At 59.7% G+C, this 12,766-nt stretch overlaps 1 protein-coding gene across 1 annotated transcript in view; it reads right to left on the reverse strand.

The window, feature by feature from the left end:
- Positions 1-184: 184 nt before the first annotated feature.
- Positions 185-12,766, reverse strand: part of ARHGAP44 (Rho GTPase activating protein 44) — a gene marked incomplete at its 5' end in the record, with an annotated part of 73,628 nt that continues 61,046 nt past the window's right edge. Inside the window, 3 exons of the mRNA XM_087825840.1 lie at positions 185-1,822; positions 6,197-6,577; positions 10,547-10,704. Coding sequence (XP_087681966.1) covers positions 1,683-1,822; positions 6,197-6,577; positions 10,547-10,704 — 679 coding nt within the window. The remainder of the gene's footprint in view (positions 1,823-6,196; positions 6,578-10,546; positions 10,705-12,766) is intronic.

The raw sequence follows: 12,766 nt of genomic DNA on the forward strand, positions 1-12,766 counted from the left end.
TAGTTTGGCTGTTCCTTGGCACACTGAGTACGAGAATCACTCACTGCCCTTCAGAGTATTAAGTAGCGGCTTGTCGGTTGGCTCCCCGCCCTCCTCATGAGATTGAACAACACTGAGGTTAGTGCTTGGAAACAGAATTCTTAAAGATAAATCTAGTATTTATATATTCCCCCTACCAAGGAGAATACAGAAATGCTTTAAAAACTCAGGTGATGAGAGAGAGACTCAGGATTCGGTCGCCTAGCCGTGACCTCAGGCTACCTCCTGAGGCAGCATCTGGCATCGAGTCCTGTGTCCCCACAAGTCTCTTAATTTAAACAATGATAGGCCATGCTCAGGGATAATAAATCTATTTAATAAGATTACTTTTGACAACTATTTGTACATGTATTTAAAGGTACTTTCAGCCCCCGGGCTCCATTGCAAATTGGGTACTGAACCGCCCTCGCCAGGAAGTGAGCAAAGCTGTTAGCATCCGAGTCTGCCCTTCCTGTGGTCAGAGAAGGGCTATTTTACACTGTGCTGGGAAAAAAAACTGAGCATTTAAACTTCTCATTGCACACCCGTACACTGGTTTAGATTGGCTCAAATTAAACAAATATGGAGGAATTTCATATATACAAATATATCATGATAGGTATGTCCTATCTATTTCAAAAGGATAAAACTGTAAAGTGTGACTTCGCATGCATGACCCGAACGTCTCCCACTCCTCAGTGCCGGGTGTGCGTGGGCTCCCAGTGCTCTCCGCCCTGTCCTGGAGAGCGGGCGGGACTCGGGGAGAAGGGGGAGAGCCTGACTCTGGTGAGCACAGCACGCGCACCGCAGGGGCAGGCCGGTGGCGCTGGCCTGGTGTCTCCCAGGGCCGGTCTCACTCTGCTACATGCTCTGGGTAACAGTTATTGCTATTCACCTGTGCCCCCAGGGAAGAGGCAGGCTCCTGGACCCTGCTCCTGTGAGCTGGTGCCCCTGAGAGCCCGGAGGGGAGAATTACTGTCAGATTATCTGATATTTGGGGGGGGCGGGCATGGAGAGGTATCGTTAGGCCCTCCAGACACCCTCAACATCGCTTTTAAATTCAGAAGTGTGAAATGATATGTAGAAACAGGAGCTTTCAGTCATACGGTGTGGAAAATAGAACTGTTGGGAAGTCAAACAAATTTTGTTTTCAGCCATTTTACTCTGGAGCCCACAGGAAGGGCGGTTCCCCTTGTGGCAGGCAGGTCAGTGCCCAGGACTAGGAGAATCCCAGTCTCATCCCTCATAAGTGAAGGGCCCTGCTACCCAATCTCCCTCCTGTGGCCATTCAGCTGACACTGGAAGGACTGGATGTCGCTATCAGAGTACAGGTGGCAGCCCCAGGTCTCCCCCCCACCCCCCCGGCACCTCGACCCTCCTCCACACCCCACCCTGCAGAGGACCTGACAGGAAGCCCTTGGCATGGAGGCTGAAAGTGGGTCAAATAGGCACAAGGTCAGAAGGCAAAGATCAAACAAAAGGCCAACGTCACCACCCGAGGGGAACGAACAAAATCTGCACCACCGACGTTTGCCACCCAGGCCGGAGATGAGTTTCTGCAGAGCTCCGGCCTTGGTTGGCAGTGACAGCAGAGCCCGTGGGTGACACGGCGGGCCAGGTGCTCTGGCGGTGTGCTGGTCTGGGCCCATGTATGTACACGCGTGTCAAAGGGCGGTGCTCTCAGACTCCTCCTCCGAGTCCCTCTTCTCAGTTACTGTGTGTCGCCGCACGTGCTCCCGGGGACTCAGGCGGAGCGTCGACCCGAGCTCTACGTGGATGGAGGGGACATCGAAGTGAACCAGATCTGGAAGTTGGCAGAGAGAGAGGTGACTGAGCGGGGGCTTCGGCTAAGGAAACGTGGATGGCAGGCAACTGTCAGCGTTAGAAAGCAGCAGCGGATCAGTCGCCAGAGGGCCAGCCTGGTCGGGGGCCAGCTGAAGCATTGGGTTAGGGTTGGGCTGCAATGTTTCTACCAAGCAAGCCTGTGGGACCAGCGTCGGGATCCTGCCAGGTGGCTCACAGAGGACTGCCAGGGCGTATCCCAGCTGCTAACACACACTGCCTCCAGGCCCGTCCCACTGACAGCCTTCATTTTGGGGTTGCATTTAGTTCCCTAAAGCCTGCAGGGACAGGATGGGAGGCAGTGGAAAAACCCCATTTTCCCAGCGATTGCAGGAATCCTGAGATTCATGGCACCCTCACACTCTAAGGCTGTAAACAGTATGCTTCGGATGGTTGCAGGGGCCGGCAGAGGGCTTTTCTCGAGCTGGGCAGTAGTTGCAGCAAACTGATCCCCAAATGTAGGCAAACCCCACCTCTCAGCCCTTGGAAGCTGCTCACCTTGAGGTACAGCCTCCTTGGGGGCACTAACGGTCATTGTTCCTGGGAGATGATGGGGAAGATGGAACTGAGAAGGGCTCCGCGACTGTGGGGCCTGGGCCACCTGTGAGCCGGCAGAGGCGAGTGAGATGCAGCAGCTCCGCGCAGGCGAGGCCACGTGCTGGGCCGGGCAGGCTGCGCTGGAAGCCCTGCCTGCGCTCGGGGCTGCAGGAGGCGCACTGAGGGCCAGGACCCAGGGCGCAGACCCTGCGCCCTTCATTCTCAGCCCGGCCAGGCCGGTCCCGCCTGCTCATCTTTGCCTGTCCTTAGCCTCGCTTCAGCCTGGTCCTGAGCAGCACTCCGGATGGAGGAAGCGTATACGGGGGGAGGAGCTCTGGGCCAGAACTGGGAGGTGGTTTTTTGGTGTGTTTTTTGTGTAAAACAAACGTTCAGCCCAAGAATACCCTACCAAGTAGACAGACAGACATATGGACACGGTCCTAAAAGACATTTTACAAACATGGACGCTCCTGAACAAAGGTCCTCTCTCACCGCAGCCCCAGTCCTCACAATGTTGTTCCCGCCCGACTTCATCGGCTGCCTGGGGGAGCAGAGATTGGGGTCTGAGGCCCAGCTCAGCCGGGGCCACCTGCTCCAGAGGACGTTTGCGGCCTTGGGCCTGCCTGCCTGTGCCCTGCCCTCACGCTGGGCCATCTGGGGGTGCCTAGTGGGAGGCTGCTGCTGGCCTGGGGCCCACCCCACCCTCCACGCCGCATTCTCTGCTGGGCGAGGCACAGGCCCTCTGGCCTGGAGTCCAAATCCCTTCTCTGCCACTAGGCGGCGTATAACCTTGGACAAGTTTCTCACCTTCCCTGTGTCCAGCGGTCAAATGGGAACAGCCAAGGGTGGTGAGGGGTCTGCGACAGTACAGAGCAGGTCAAGAATGCCCAGCCCAGAACGGGCGCGTGAGCTGAGCTGCCCGCTGTTATCCTGGCTGTTCCTTGGAGACCCGAGGGGAACAAGCCCCACTGACAACGCTGGGGGGAAGAATCTTGTTTCCCATTTCGGAGGCAGCTTCAGAAGTTTCTGTTGGGAGACTGATCCCTCACTGGTCTCTGCAGCTCTCACGGGGGCACCCTAGAGGGCGCTCTGGGGATTTGCTCTGGCCGCCCCTTCTTACTGAGGCAGAAACACCTCATTCCTTCTGGCTTCTTTCACGTTCTTGCCTCGGTTTCACATTAGAGCACCTGCTCCTCATAGGAGACCAGGCAGAAATGGGTACAAATGTTCCCAAATATCTTATTGAGCTGAGAGAATGAGCTTGGTGGACACTCTCATACTAGGGTTCTGCAGGGCTCGCCAGCTGTCAGCCTAGGGGCAGGCACGCTGGGCTTCCCGTCTGAAAGTGGAGGTCCCCAGTGCGCCCTCACCCAAGGCAGGCTCCAGCGGGCGTGGGGAGGCTGTGCCCACGGCCCTGGGCAGGCCCTTCATCAGGCACGTCCCTAAACCAAGGTGGGGTGAGGAACTGGACACTGGGCACAGCAGTCTTCAGCAGGCTCGCCGATGCTAACAGGTGCATCATGGGAAGAACGGGCCCGTTCCCCTTCATCTAAACCACAGGGAGAGAAGGGACGCTGGCCTACGTGGCTGGTAAAAGAAGGCAGAGCAGAGGGGCTCAGCCTCTTTGCCTGGCTTTCTCCCCCGTCTCCTGAGAACAAGACTATAAAGACCCCCAAAACGGCCAGTGATCCCAGAACGCTGAGTGAGCCCAGGCCCGGCAGCGCCTGGGGAAGGCACCAGGGGAAGCCACATGCAGGTCCCAGCCACATGCAGGGTGCAGAGCAGAGAGCTGTGGCCCTGGCTCAGGCGGGCGCGGGACGGGCGAGCTGGGGCCGCTTACCCTGAACTTCCCCTCACACGTATCCAACACTGCGGCACTCATGTCACACAGCTGCAAGGACACAATGACAGGATCGGAGAGAGGAATAAACACGACGGAACGAGTACGCAACAGAAACCCGCGCCAAGTGTCACAGGCAGGCGGCCACCTGGGTCATTACAGCGTCCACTGCGGCCCCAGGGCCTGTGCGGACCAGAAAGGACAACAGTCTGCAGCCGAAGAACATGGACACAGAACGGGGCGCGGGGGCACTGCTCGTCCTGAAGGGCAGCAGTTCCGAAGCTGGTGCCTGGAAGGGGGTCGGCACACGTGTCACGTGGCTGTGGGGCCACCGCCTGTTCCTCAGTGCTTTCTGATGCCCCCAAATTTATCCTCGGTCTGTTCTCAGTTTCTCCTCAGTGGCAGCTGCTGGTCATTCTGTTGCATTCAGTACAGCACCACCCTGCGTCCCTTTCTCGGGGTGGCCGCAGAGGCTGGCAGGCTGAGGTTCGGGGGGAGCGGCCCCTCTAGTCGGCTCAGGTGACCAGGAGCTCCAGGGTGTGGCCACGAGCCAGAGGGCAGTGGGCCTGTGCTCCCTCCCATGAGGGCTCCCCGAGGACACACCGAATACCAAGAACCACCGGCGGGGACTGCCGCTCACTGTCCTCTTTCGAGGAAGGGTTTCGGTGCCTGTTCACAAGCCTCCGGGCAGAGGGCAGCAGCTGTGCCTTCAACACTAATCACATCCGGGAACAAGCCAAATCCCGGCCGGCTGCCCGGCCGTCTCTAAATCTGACCGAGCACAGACACTGACACCGGGCTGGGCTTCCCACAGGGGCGGGGGCTGAGCCCACGGGCTAGCTGCCAGCTTCGGGGGAAAGGCCCCGCTCCTGGGGGCGGGCCTGGGAGGAAGGCCCAGTGTCCAGGGGAAATCCCGTGCCCCAGGGCTGGCGTGTGCGTGTGTGTACTGTGCGCATGTGTGTGTGGTGAGGGTGCATGTCCGCATTTGTGTAGTTGTGTGTTGTGTCACGTGTTTTGTGTAGTGTGTTGTATGTGTGGTGTGTGTGTGGTGTGTGTCAGTGTGTGGTATGGTGTGTTGTGCGGTGTGTGCATTTTTTGGGGGGGGGGGGGTCCATCCCCGGGGCTTCCCTTTCTGCTGCCCAGGACAACACTAGCAGAGGTGCCCGGGCTCTGCTGCCTGGTGAGGTGGGGCTGGCTCTAGGCCAGGACACCACCCGACACTGGGGCCTGCCTCCCGCCCCGCCTCCCGGGCCCTGCGAGAGGAAAGCACTGCCGACCTCAGTGGCCACACAAATGTGCCGTCTCTAGTCCGGTGTGCTCAGGGTCTGGGGAGATGTTTCACGATGTTCTCTTCTTCCAACCAACAAGTAGCTTTTGCTAAATGTGTGTGCTTATGGTTTCAGGCTTACATGTTTTTCTGGGGAAAATAGCTCCACCTCTTATTTTAAATTTAAAGTAAAATCAAATTTGGCCATGGTGGGCTTGTCCAGTCAGCTCCTCCTAGGCCAGGGACACACATCTTTTCTGGACGTGACCCCTCCTAAATATATGGCGCTAGAAACACATTTTCTAATTAGGCTTTTTTATTACTACAAAAACGTCTGGTCCTCAGCGTCTTTTCTCAAGACGGGTCTGTACCCGTGTGGGTGCTGGGGCTCGGGCCAGGGAAGCCCCGCCTGCACCTGTGCTTTGAGGCCAGCTGGCCTGCAGTCTAACCCAGCTTCCCGCCTCCCCCGAGGCCCCAGGGAACGGAGGCAGAGCCCTGGGCCGCGGGCACTGGCTGGGGAGAACCCCCTAGGGAGCCCCTCCGCAAGACAACAGGGACCCCTCCTGGACTGCTCTCCACTGGCTGTGGGGTGTCTGAGATCACCTTGGAAACTACTAGGGGCACCCACAGTCCCCCCTCACACAGTTTGCTAAGGTTCATGGAAAAGTCGGGGGGAGCTGGGGCGTGGTTACCTGTAGACATGCTCTCCCCGGGGGCCATGCCGTCCAGCACGGGGTGCTCTGCGGACTGCGGACTGGAGGCTGAGAGGCTCACCGTGGGCGGCTGGGGGGGCGGCAGGGTGGGCCTCTGTCGGGGCTTCGGGGTGGGCCTCGATTTGGTTAAAGTGCTCGTGAAGCTGGAAGGAGAGGCCAGGGGGGGCGCTGCTGCAGCCGGGGAGAGCTGGCCTGAGGCCAGGGGGTACCCCTGCGGGTAGCTCAGTCCGTAGGGTGACGGGGTGCTCGGGGGCGTGGGAGACAGGCTGAGTGGGGATGGCTGGCTGGTGGACTGCTCGGTCACGGTGCCCGGCTGGCCAAAGGGGACCTTGGGTGGAATTGGTGCCAGCTTCTTGGAAACTGGGAGAGGAGACACAACACAACAGCAACACACACAGTTGTTAAATGAGGCCCGTGGTCCCTGCACCGCCGCCTACCCCTCGCCACTCCCAGCTCGTGGCACCCTGAGAGCAGGCAACCAAATTTTTAAAAATTCACCTAGAATTGCAAGTTTTTCTATCTTCCCATCTGTTCACTAATTTCTCCTGTTCTCTGATTCCTGCCGCCACACACACACACACACACACACACACGGCCAGGCTGCAGAGCAAACTTCCCTCACGGGCAGGGGCCGACCTCCCAGCCTTCCGCCACCACTTCAGGGCGGCAAAGGCGTCAGCGGCACACGGAGGCACAGTCAGTGACACAGGGTCCAACGTGGGGCAGCCAGAGCTCACCTGTGACAGCGGGCCCTGGGCCGGGCCGGCGGCTGTCCTCGAACGGCAAGCTCTAGCTTTCGGCCGAACCTGCCCAGGGCGATGCACCGACCGCAGACGCCCAGGGCCTCCGTCCTGCCTGCCCCCCGTCCTGCCCTCATCCCGTGTCCCCCGTCCTGCCCTCCATCCTGTCTGTCCCCCCGTCCTGCCCTCCATCCTGTCTGTCCCCCCGTCCTGCCCTCCGTCCTGCCTGCCCCCCGTCCTGCCCTCATCCCGTGTCCCCCGTCCTGCCCTCCATCCTGCCTGTCCCCCCGTCCTGCCCTCCATCCTGTCTGTCCCCCCGTCCTGCCCTCCATCCTGTCTGTCCCCCTGTCCTGCCCTCCATCCCGTGTCCCCCGTCCTGCCCTCCATCCTGCCTGTCCCCCCGTCCTGCCCTCCATCCTGTCTGTCCCCCCGTCCTGCCCTCCATCCTGTCTGTCCCCCTGTCCTGCCCTCCATCCCGCCTGTCCCCCCGTCCTGCCCTCCATCCCGCCTGTCCCCCCGTCCTGCCCTCCATCCTGTCTGTCCCCCCGTCCTGCCCTCCATCCCGCCTGTCCCCCCGTCCTGCCCTCCATCCCGCCTGTCCCCCCGTCCTGCCCTCCATCCTGTCTGTCCCCCCGTCCTGCCCTCCATCCCGCCTGTCCCCCCGTCCTGCCCTCCATCCCGCCTGTCCCCCCGTCCTGCCCTCCATCCTGTCTGTCCCCCCGTCCTGCCCTCCATCCTGTCTGTCCCCCCGTCCTGCCCTCCATCCTGCCTGTCCCCCCGTCCTGCCCTCCATCCCGCCTGTCCCCCCGTCCTGCCCTCCATCCTGTCTGTCCCCCCGTCCTGCCCTCCATCCTGTCTGTCCCCCCGTCCTGCCCTCCATCCTGCCTGTCCCCCCGTCCTGCCCTCCATCCTGCCTGTCCCCCCGTCCTGCCCTCCATCCTGCCTGTCCCCCCGTCCTGCCCTCCATCCCGCCTGTCCCCCCGTCCTGCCCTCCATCCTGCCTGTCCCCCCGTCCTGCCCTCCATCCTGCCTGTCCCCCCGTCCTGCCCTCCATCCCGCCTGTCCCCCCGTCCTGCCCTCCATCCTGCCTGTCCCCCCGTCCTGCCCTCCATCCCGCCTGTCCCCCCGTCCTGCCCTCCATCCTGCCTGTCCCCCCGTCCTGCCCTCCATCCCGTGTCCCCCGTCCTGCCCTCCATCCTGTCTGTCCCCCCGTCCTGCCCTCCATCCCGTGTCCCCCGTCCTGCCCTCCATCCCGTGTCCCCCGTCCTGCCCTCCATCCTGTCTGTCCCCCCGTCCTGCCCTCCATCCCGTGTCCCCCGTCCTGCCCTCCATCCCGTGTCCCCCGTCCTGCCCTCCATCCCGTGTCCCCCCGTCCTGCCCTCCATCCCGTGTCCCCCCGTCCTGCCCTCCACCCCGTGTCCCCCGTCCTGCCCTCCATCCCGTGTCCCCCCGTCCTGCCCTCCATCCCGTGTCCCCCGGCCTGCCCTCCCCCCTGTGTACAGGTCCACCGCCTTGGCCCAGCCCCGCACGGCCCAGCCTCCTCGCGGTGCTTCGCCTCCCTCTTTACTCACCTAACCACGCCAAAGGGTGACAAATGCACCGGACGTCCAATTAAAAATGAACAGGGAAGGACGACAAATTGAAATATTTGGGACAAAGATCTTGAGAAAGTGACACTAATCTGTCCGTCAGGTGAGGGCTGGCCGTGGGGACCACTAATTCTAGAAGAAACTGTCCCTGAAGCCCTCGGGGGCACCAGGGACTCTTCTGCCCCCCGTGGAACACAACCTACTCTAATCACACCTCACGCCCCCGCCTGGCCCTTGAGCGTGCAGTGTGGGCAAGGAAAGGACACGTTCCTCGGGGCTCACCGGCGTGGGCTAACCCCCGCGGGCCCTGGGGCAATTCACTTAACCCGCTCCACACACGGCAGCAGGGAAAGGAGACCACGCGCGGAGAGCGCCCTCCAGGCCTGACTTCACCAAACCGGCCGCCTCTCAGCTCTGCCGCCGGGGCAGGACTTGCTCCTCCGGGTGCGAGGCAAGTGGAGACCCCAAGGACCACGCTTTTACTTGTATTCTCCTAACTGAGCTGAGAGGGAGGAGGCAGTGGCATCCCCACGAGTGACATTTACACATCTGGGTAGTTACAGGACAAGGCCATGACGTCAAAAGACTGAGGGGTTAAAAAAAAGCCACATGAGCCAATAGTGGGCGATGGTGGAGGGTGGCAGAGAAAGTCCTATCTGTCAGCGATGGCCGAGCTGCGGAATGTCACTTGGGAAGGGGCCCTTCGTCATTCCAGGCTGCGCGTCCTGCAGAGGTCTGTGTGCTGTGGGAAAGGAGAGGCCACCCTGCCGCTGGCGTCAGGAAGCCGACGGGCCTGGAGCCCGGACTCCTTTGGACAAAGCAATGGCTCAGCCGTCACCCTGTGTCGGAGGGCTGGGGGGAGGGTTAGGGCCTTGCACTCAAACACAGCCAAAGAGCTATATCTAGACCACAAGGAAAAACTATGGGTGCTAGAGAAAACCCTGGATGCTAAGATCCCAGCACCACTGCTGTGGCCCAACTCCTGGGTGTGGAAGGGGCCCGTGTGAGCACAGTGCCCCGAACACCACCACCTTGTGTTAGTTCCACATTCACCTTCCCGGAGAGGCTGTGCCTGCCACTGTTATATTCTCTGAGCTCGGCACACAGTAGGCCCAATAACCATTTGTAGAATGCACAAGGCATGACGGGGAATGAAGAGGAGGGCTGGGTGAGGGCACATTTGGATAATGGGTGCCCACTGTGGCCTGCAGCCAGCCGGCTGGAAAGCCACCTGCCGTGAAGGTGTATGTGGGCAAGGTGAGCAGCTCTGTCCCCCAAGTCCTAGAGCTAAAGCCACATCTAGATGCTGGAAAGGCCTGAATTGAGAACAAATTAAACAAGATGCTATTTTAAATAATTTAAAGACTGTGAAAAGCAATGGCAGAGATGAAAACAAACAAAGCAGGCTGGAATAAGCCCACGTTCCCTGTGCTCCCCCCCCCCCCATGAACTGTCACGAAGGAGCAGGTCATTAGTTCTGGGGCGTCATTCCAGAGAGAATTTTAACGGGGCCCTTACAGTGGGTTCCAGTGGCGGCTTCTGGGTTGGGCAGCTAAGAGGTGAGCCTAGAAATTCTCAGAACTTCTAAAACACAACTACGGAAGGGCAGGACTCCTGGACAAGCAATCCGATTCCCTCCTCTCTGTCACATTCTACAAGCAATCCCAGGGGCAGGCACCTGTGTGAGGCCCTGGTTGGGGGCAGGAGACTCCACGCAGCATCTTAAATGAGGGAGGGGCCTGGCAGGAACCGTGGAGGCACCCATCCCACTGGGCAGCGACTCTGCACGGAGGTCTTGGTGTACGGAAAGCCAGGCCCTGTGCACACGCTAACGAGCCCACTACTCCTGTTAAAGTTGGCTAACCTCCAAACCTCTAACCTCAGATCAGGAAGGGTTCACTAAGCCAAAGGTTTCTAAGCACCCACGCAGGTGACGGAACGTGCTTCCGGGCAGCAAGCAGCCATCTGGCCTGGGACAGATGTGGAGGGTGGTGACATACCTTTCCGGAGGGTGTGAGGGCTCTGGTCGGCCGGCGGCTGACTGGGGCTGGTGCCTGCTTGCGTCCCTGGCTGCGTCCCAGCACAGGGCAGCCCCTGGATGGAGCCTGGACTTCCCTTCTGCCCAGATCCCGGAGAGAGTTCCTTGCCTTTAGAAGTGCTGAAACACAAGCACACAGGACAGAGAGAAGCCCTGAACTCAGGCAGCTTCAGCACCAGCCCTGTGGACTATAGCATGTGCTTTTCCAGGCCAGCTCAAGGTGGTTCCAGCTCTGCTCTGTCTCAGGCCCGTCTGTAAGTCTCCAAGATGACCCTAGAGGTGACTGTCCCTTCTTGGCGCTCTGCGGGCCTGGGTCCCACTTCCTCCTCCGTGTGGCACTCCCTGCCAGCTTCCTCTCCAGCCCTCTGCCTTTTGTCCAACAGGAGACCATGCGCCATGGTCAATAGGGCCCCAAGCATCCCCTCTTTAACCTGTGATCAACGCCGGGGTTCCTGGACATCCTGACACAAACACCTACATGCTCCTGTCCCTCCACATCCACAGCATGCCAGAACCAGAGTGTGGAGTAAGGGCTGGTGACGGGGCTCACACTGCTGAGCCTCATGGCCACAGCTTCCAGCTCCCCATCAGCTTTCCCTGAACCTCCATAACACCCCCAAGTGGGGGGGGGATTTGGGGATCCATCCTCAAACTCAGGAGGTCCCAGCAAATGGCAGGGCTGAAACAGACCCTGGCAGTGCTCCCAAATGTGGGCGAGTTCAAGTCCAGCCCTCCAAGCTTGGAGGAGGGACCAGGGTCAATGCCCTGAAGGCCACCGGAGTTCCTTCAATTGATAAAGGGACAGCCTGCGTCACCAGGTCCCAAGGGGGGTTCACCCTTCACTGTTGGCTCTTTCTCTGGAATCCTCCTAAGGATAAAGTTCCTTATGTAAAAAGACACCCTATTCCTACTCCACCCCACAGACCAGGGGCAGCTAATGGATGGCTGACCCCTCATCCTACCATCCCCCCAAAACGCCCTCCATGGCAGGCATTACCAATCGACCTCCCTATGTCCCCCCCCAGGGCTCTCACTTGTTTTCAGCGTAATGCTGCAGGGGGCCCTAGAGAACCAGGGCGGTGAGCTTGGAGTTGGAAGCTGTTTGCCATCCTCGCTAGAACCTACCTGGAATCTGCTGCCCTCACGTAAGAAATGGGAAGTGTGGAAACCTACATCCTTCTCAACGGTCATTTCTTCCCACAAAAGCAGTGACAGCCCATTTCTCCCTAAATGTGTCTAGAAACTGAAAATATTACAGAGCTGGGAATATACTGCTCATTCCACCGGGCATGCTGAGAAAGGCTGGGAGGGCTGGAACAGCAAGGAGGGACGAAGGGAAGGCCACGGTCAAGGTAGCAGTAAGTCCCCCCTTCTCGGATGAGGGTGACACCACAGCTGAGTAATCCCTCAGAGGACCAGAAGAGCAACAGCTCCTTTCTCTGCCCTGCTGACCAGCAGCAGCAGCAGCAACTACCTGAAACCCTCGCCTCTCTCTTTATACTTCTTCGGGCCTAAGGCGCCCAGGCACTCAGCTATTACTGCCAATGGCCTCTCCACCCCTCTGTCCATCTCCGCCTGCACTGAGAAGGGGGCAAAATAAAACGATAAAACAACAAAAGAAAACACAAAACAAGCAAACAAAACAATTGCTTCTTGTCAGGGAAGAGACTCTTCTTTCCTCTAGATGGACAAGAGTCTAGGGACCAAGAAGCTCCTCCTTTCTCCCTCCCACCCGCCCATGTTCCCCACGGAAGGAACAGGTAATTAGCGCCGCAGCCCAGGGCCTCTCTCGAGCATGGGTGCCCCGCGGGAGGGGGGCCGTGAGGGGGTTACTCGGAGCGCTGGTGGATGAGGCACAGGTACAACGCGCTGGAGCACAGGCGGGTTTGGGGATGCATGACTCTGAGCTGGGATGCAAAGGGGCGGGAAACGGTTTGGGGTTAGAGTTAATGCCGAGCAGATGAGCAGGGTGCAGAGGCTGAGCCTGGCTGGAGAGAGCCACTAGCCTCGAGGGCAGAGGGGACTAGGGGACGGACCTGGCGGGGAATGGGAAGGTTAGAACAGGCGCGGGGGGGGGGCCTGCTATCCTCACGGGGGGGGGGGGGGGAATGCGTGGCAGGAACCCGGCAACAGGAGGAAACATCACCTAGGCTCGGAATGTCCAGAAAACAGAACAAATAAA

This window comes from Miniopterus natalensis, chromosome 17 (assembly GCF_054644295.1).
Source record: "Miniopterus natalensis isolate mMinNat1 chromosome 17, mMinNat1.hap1, whole genome shotgun sequence".
NCBI lineage: Eukaryota > Metazoa > Chordata > Mammalia > Chiroptera > Miniopteridae > Miniopterus > Miniopterus natalensis.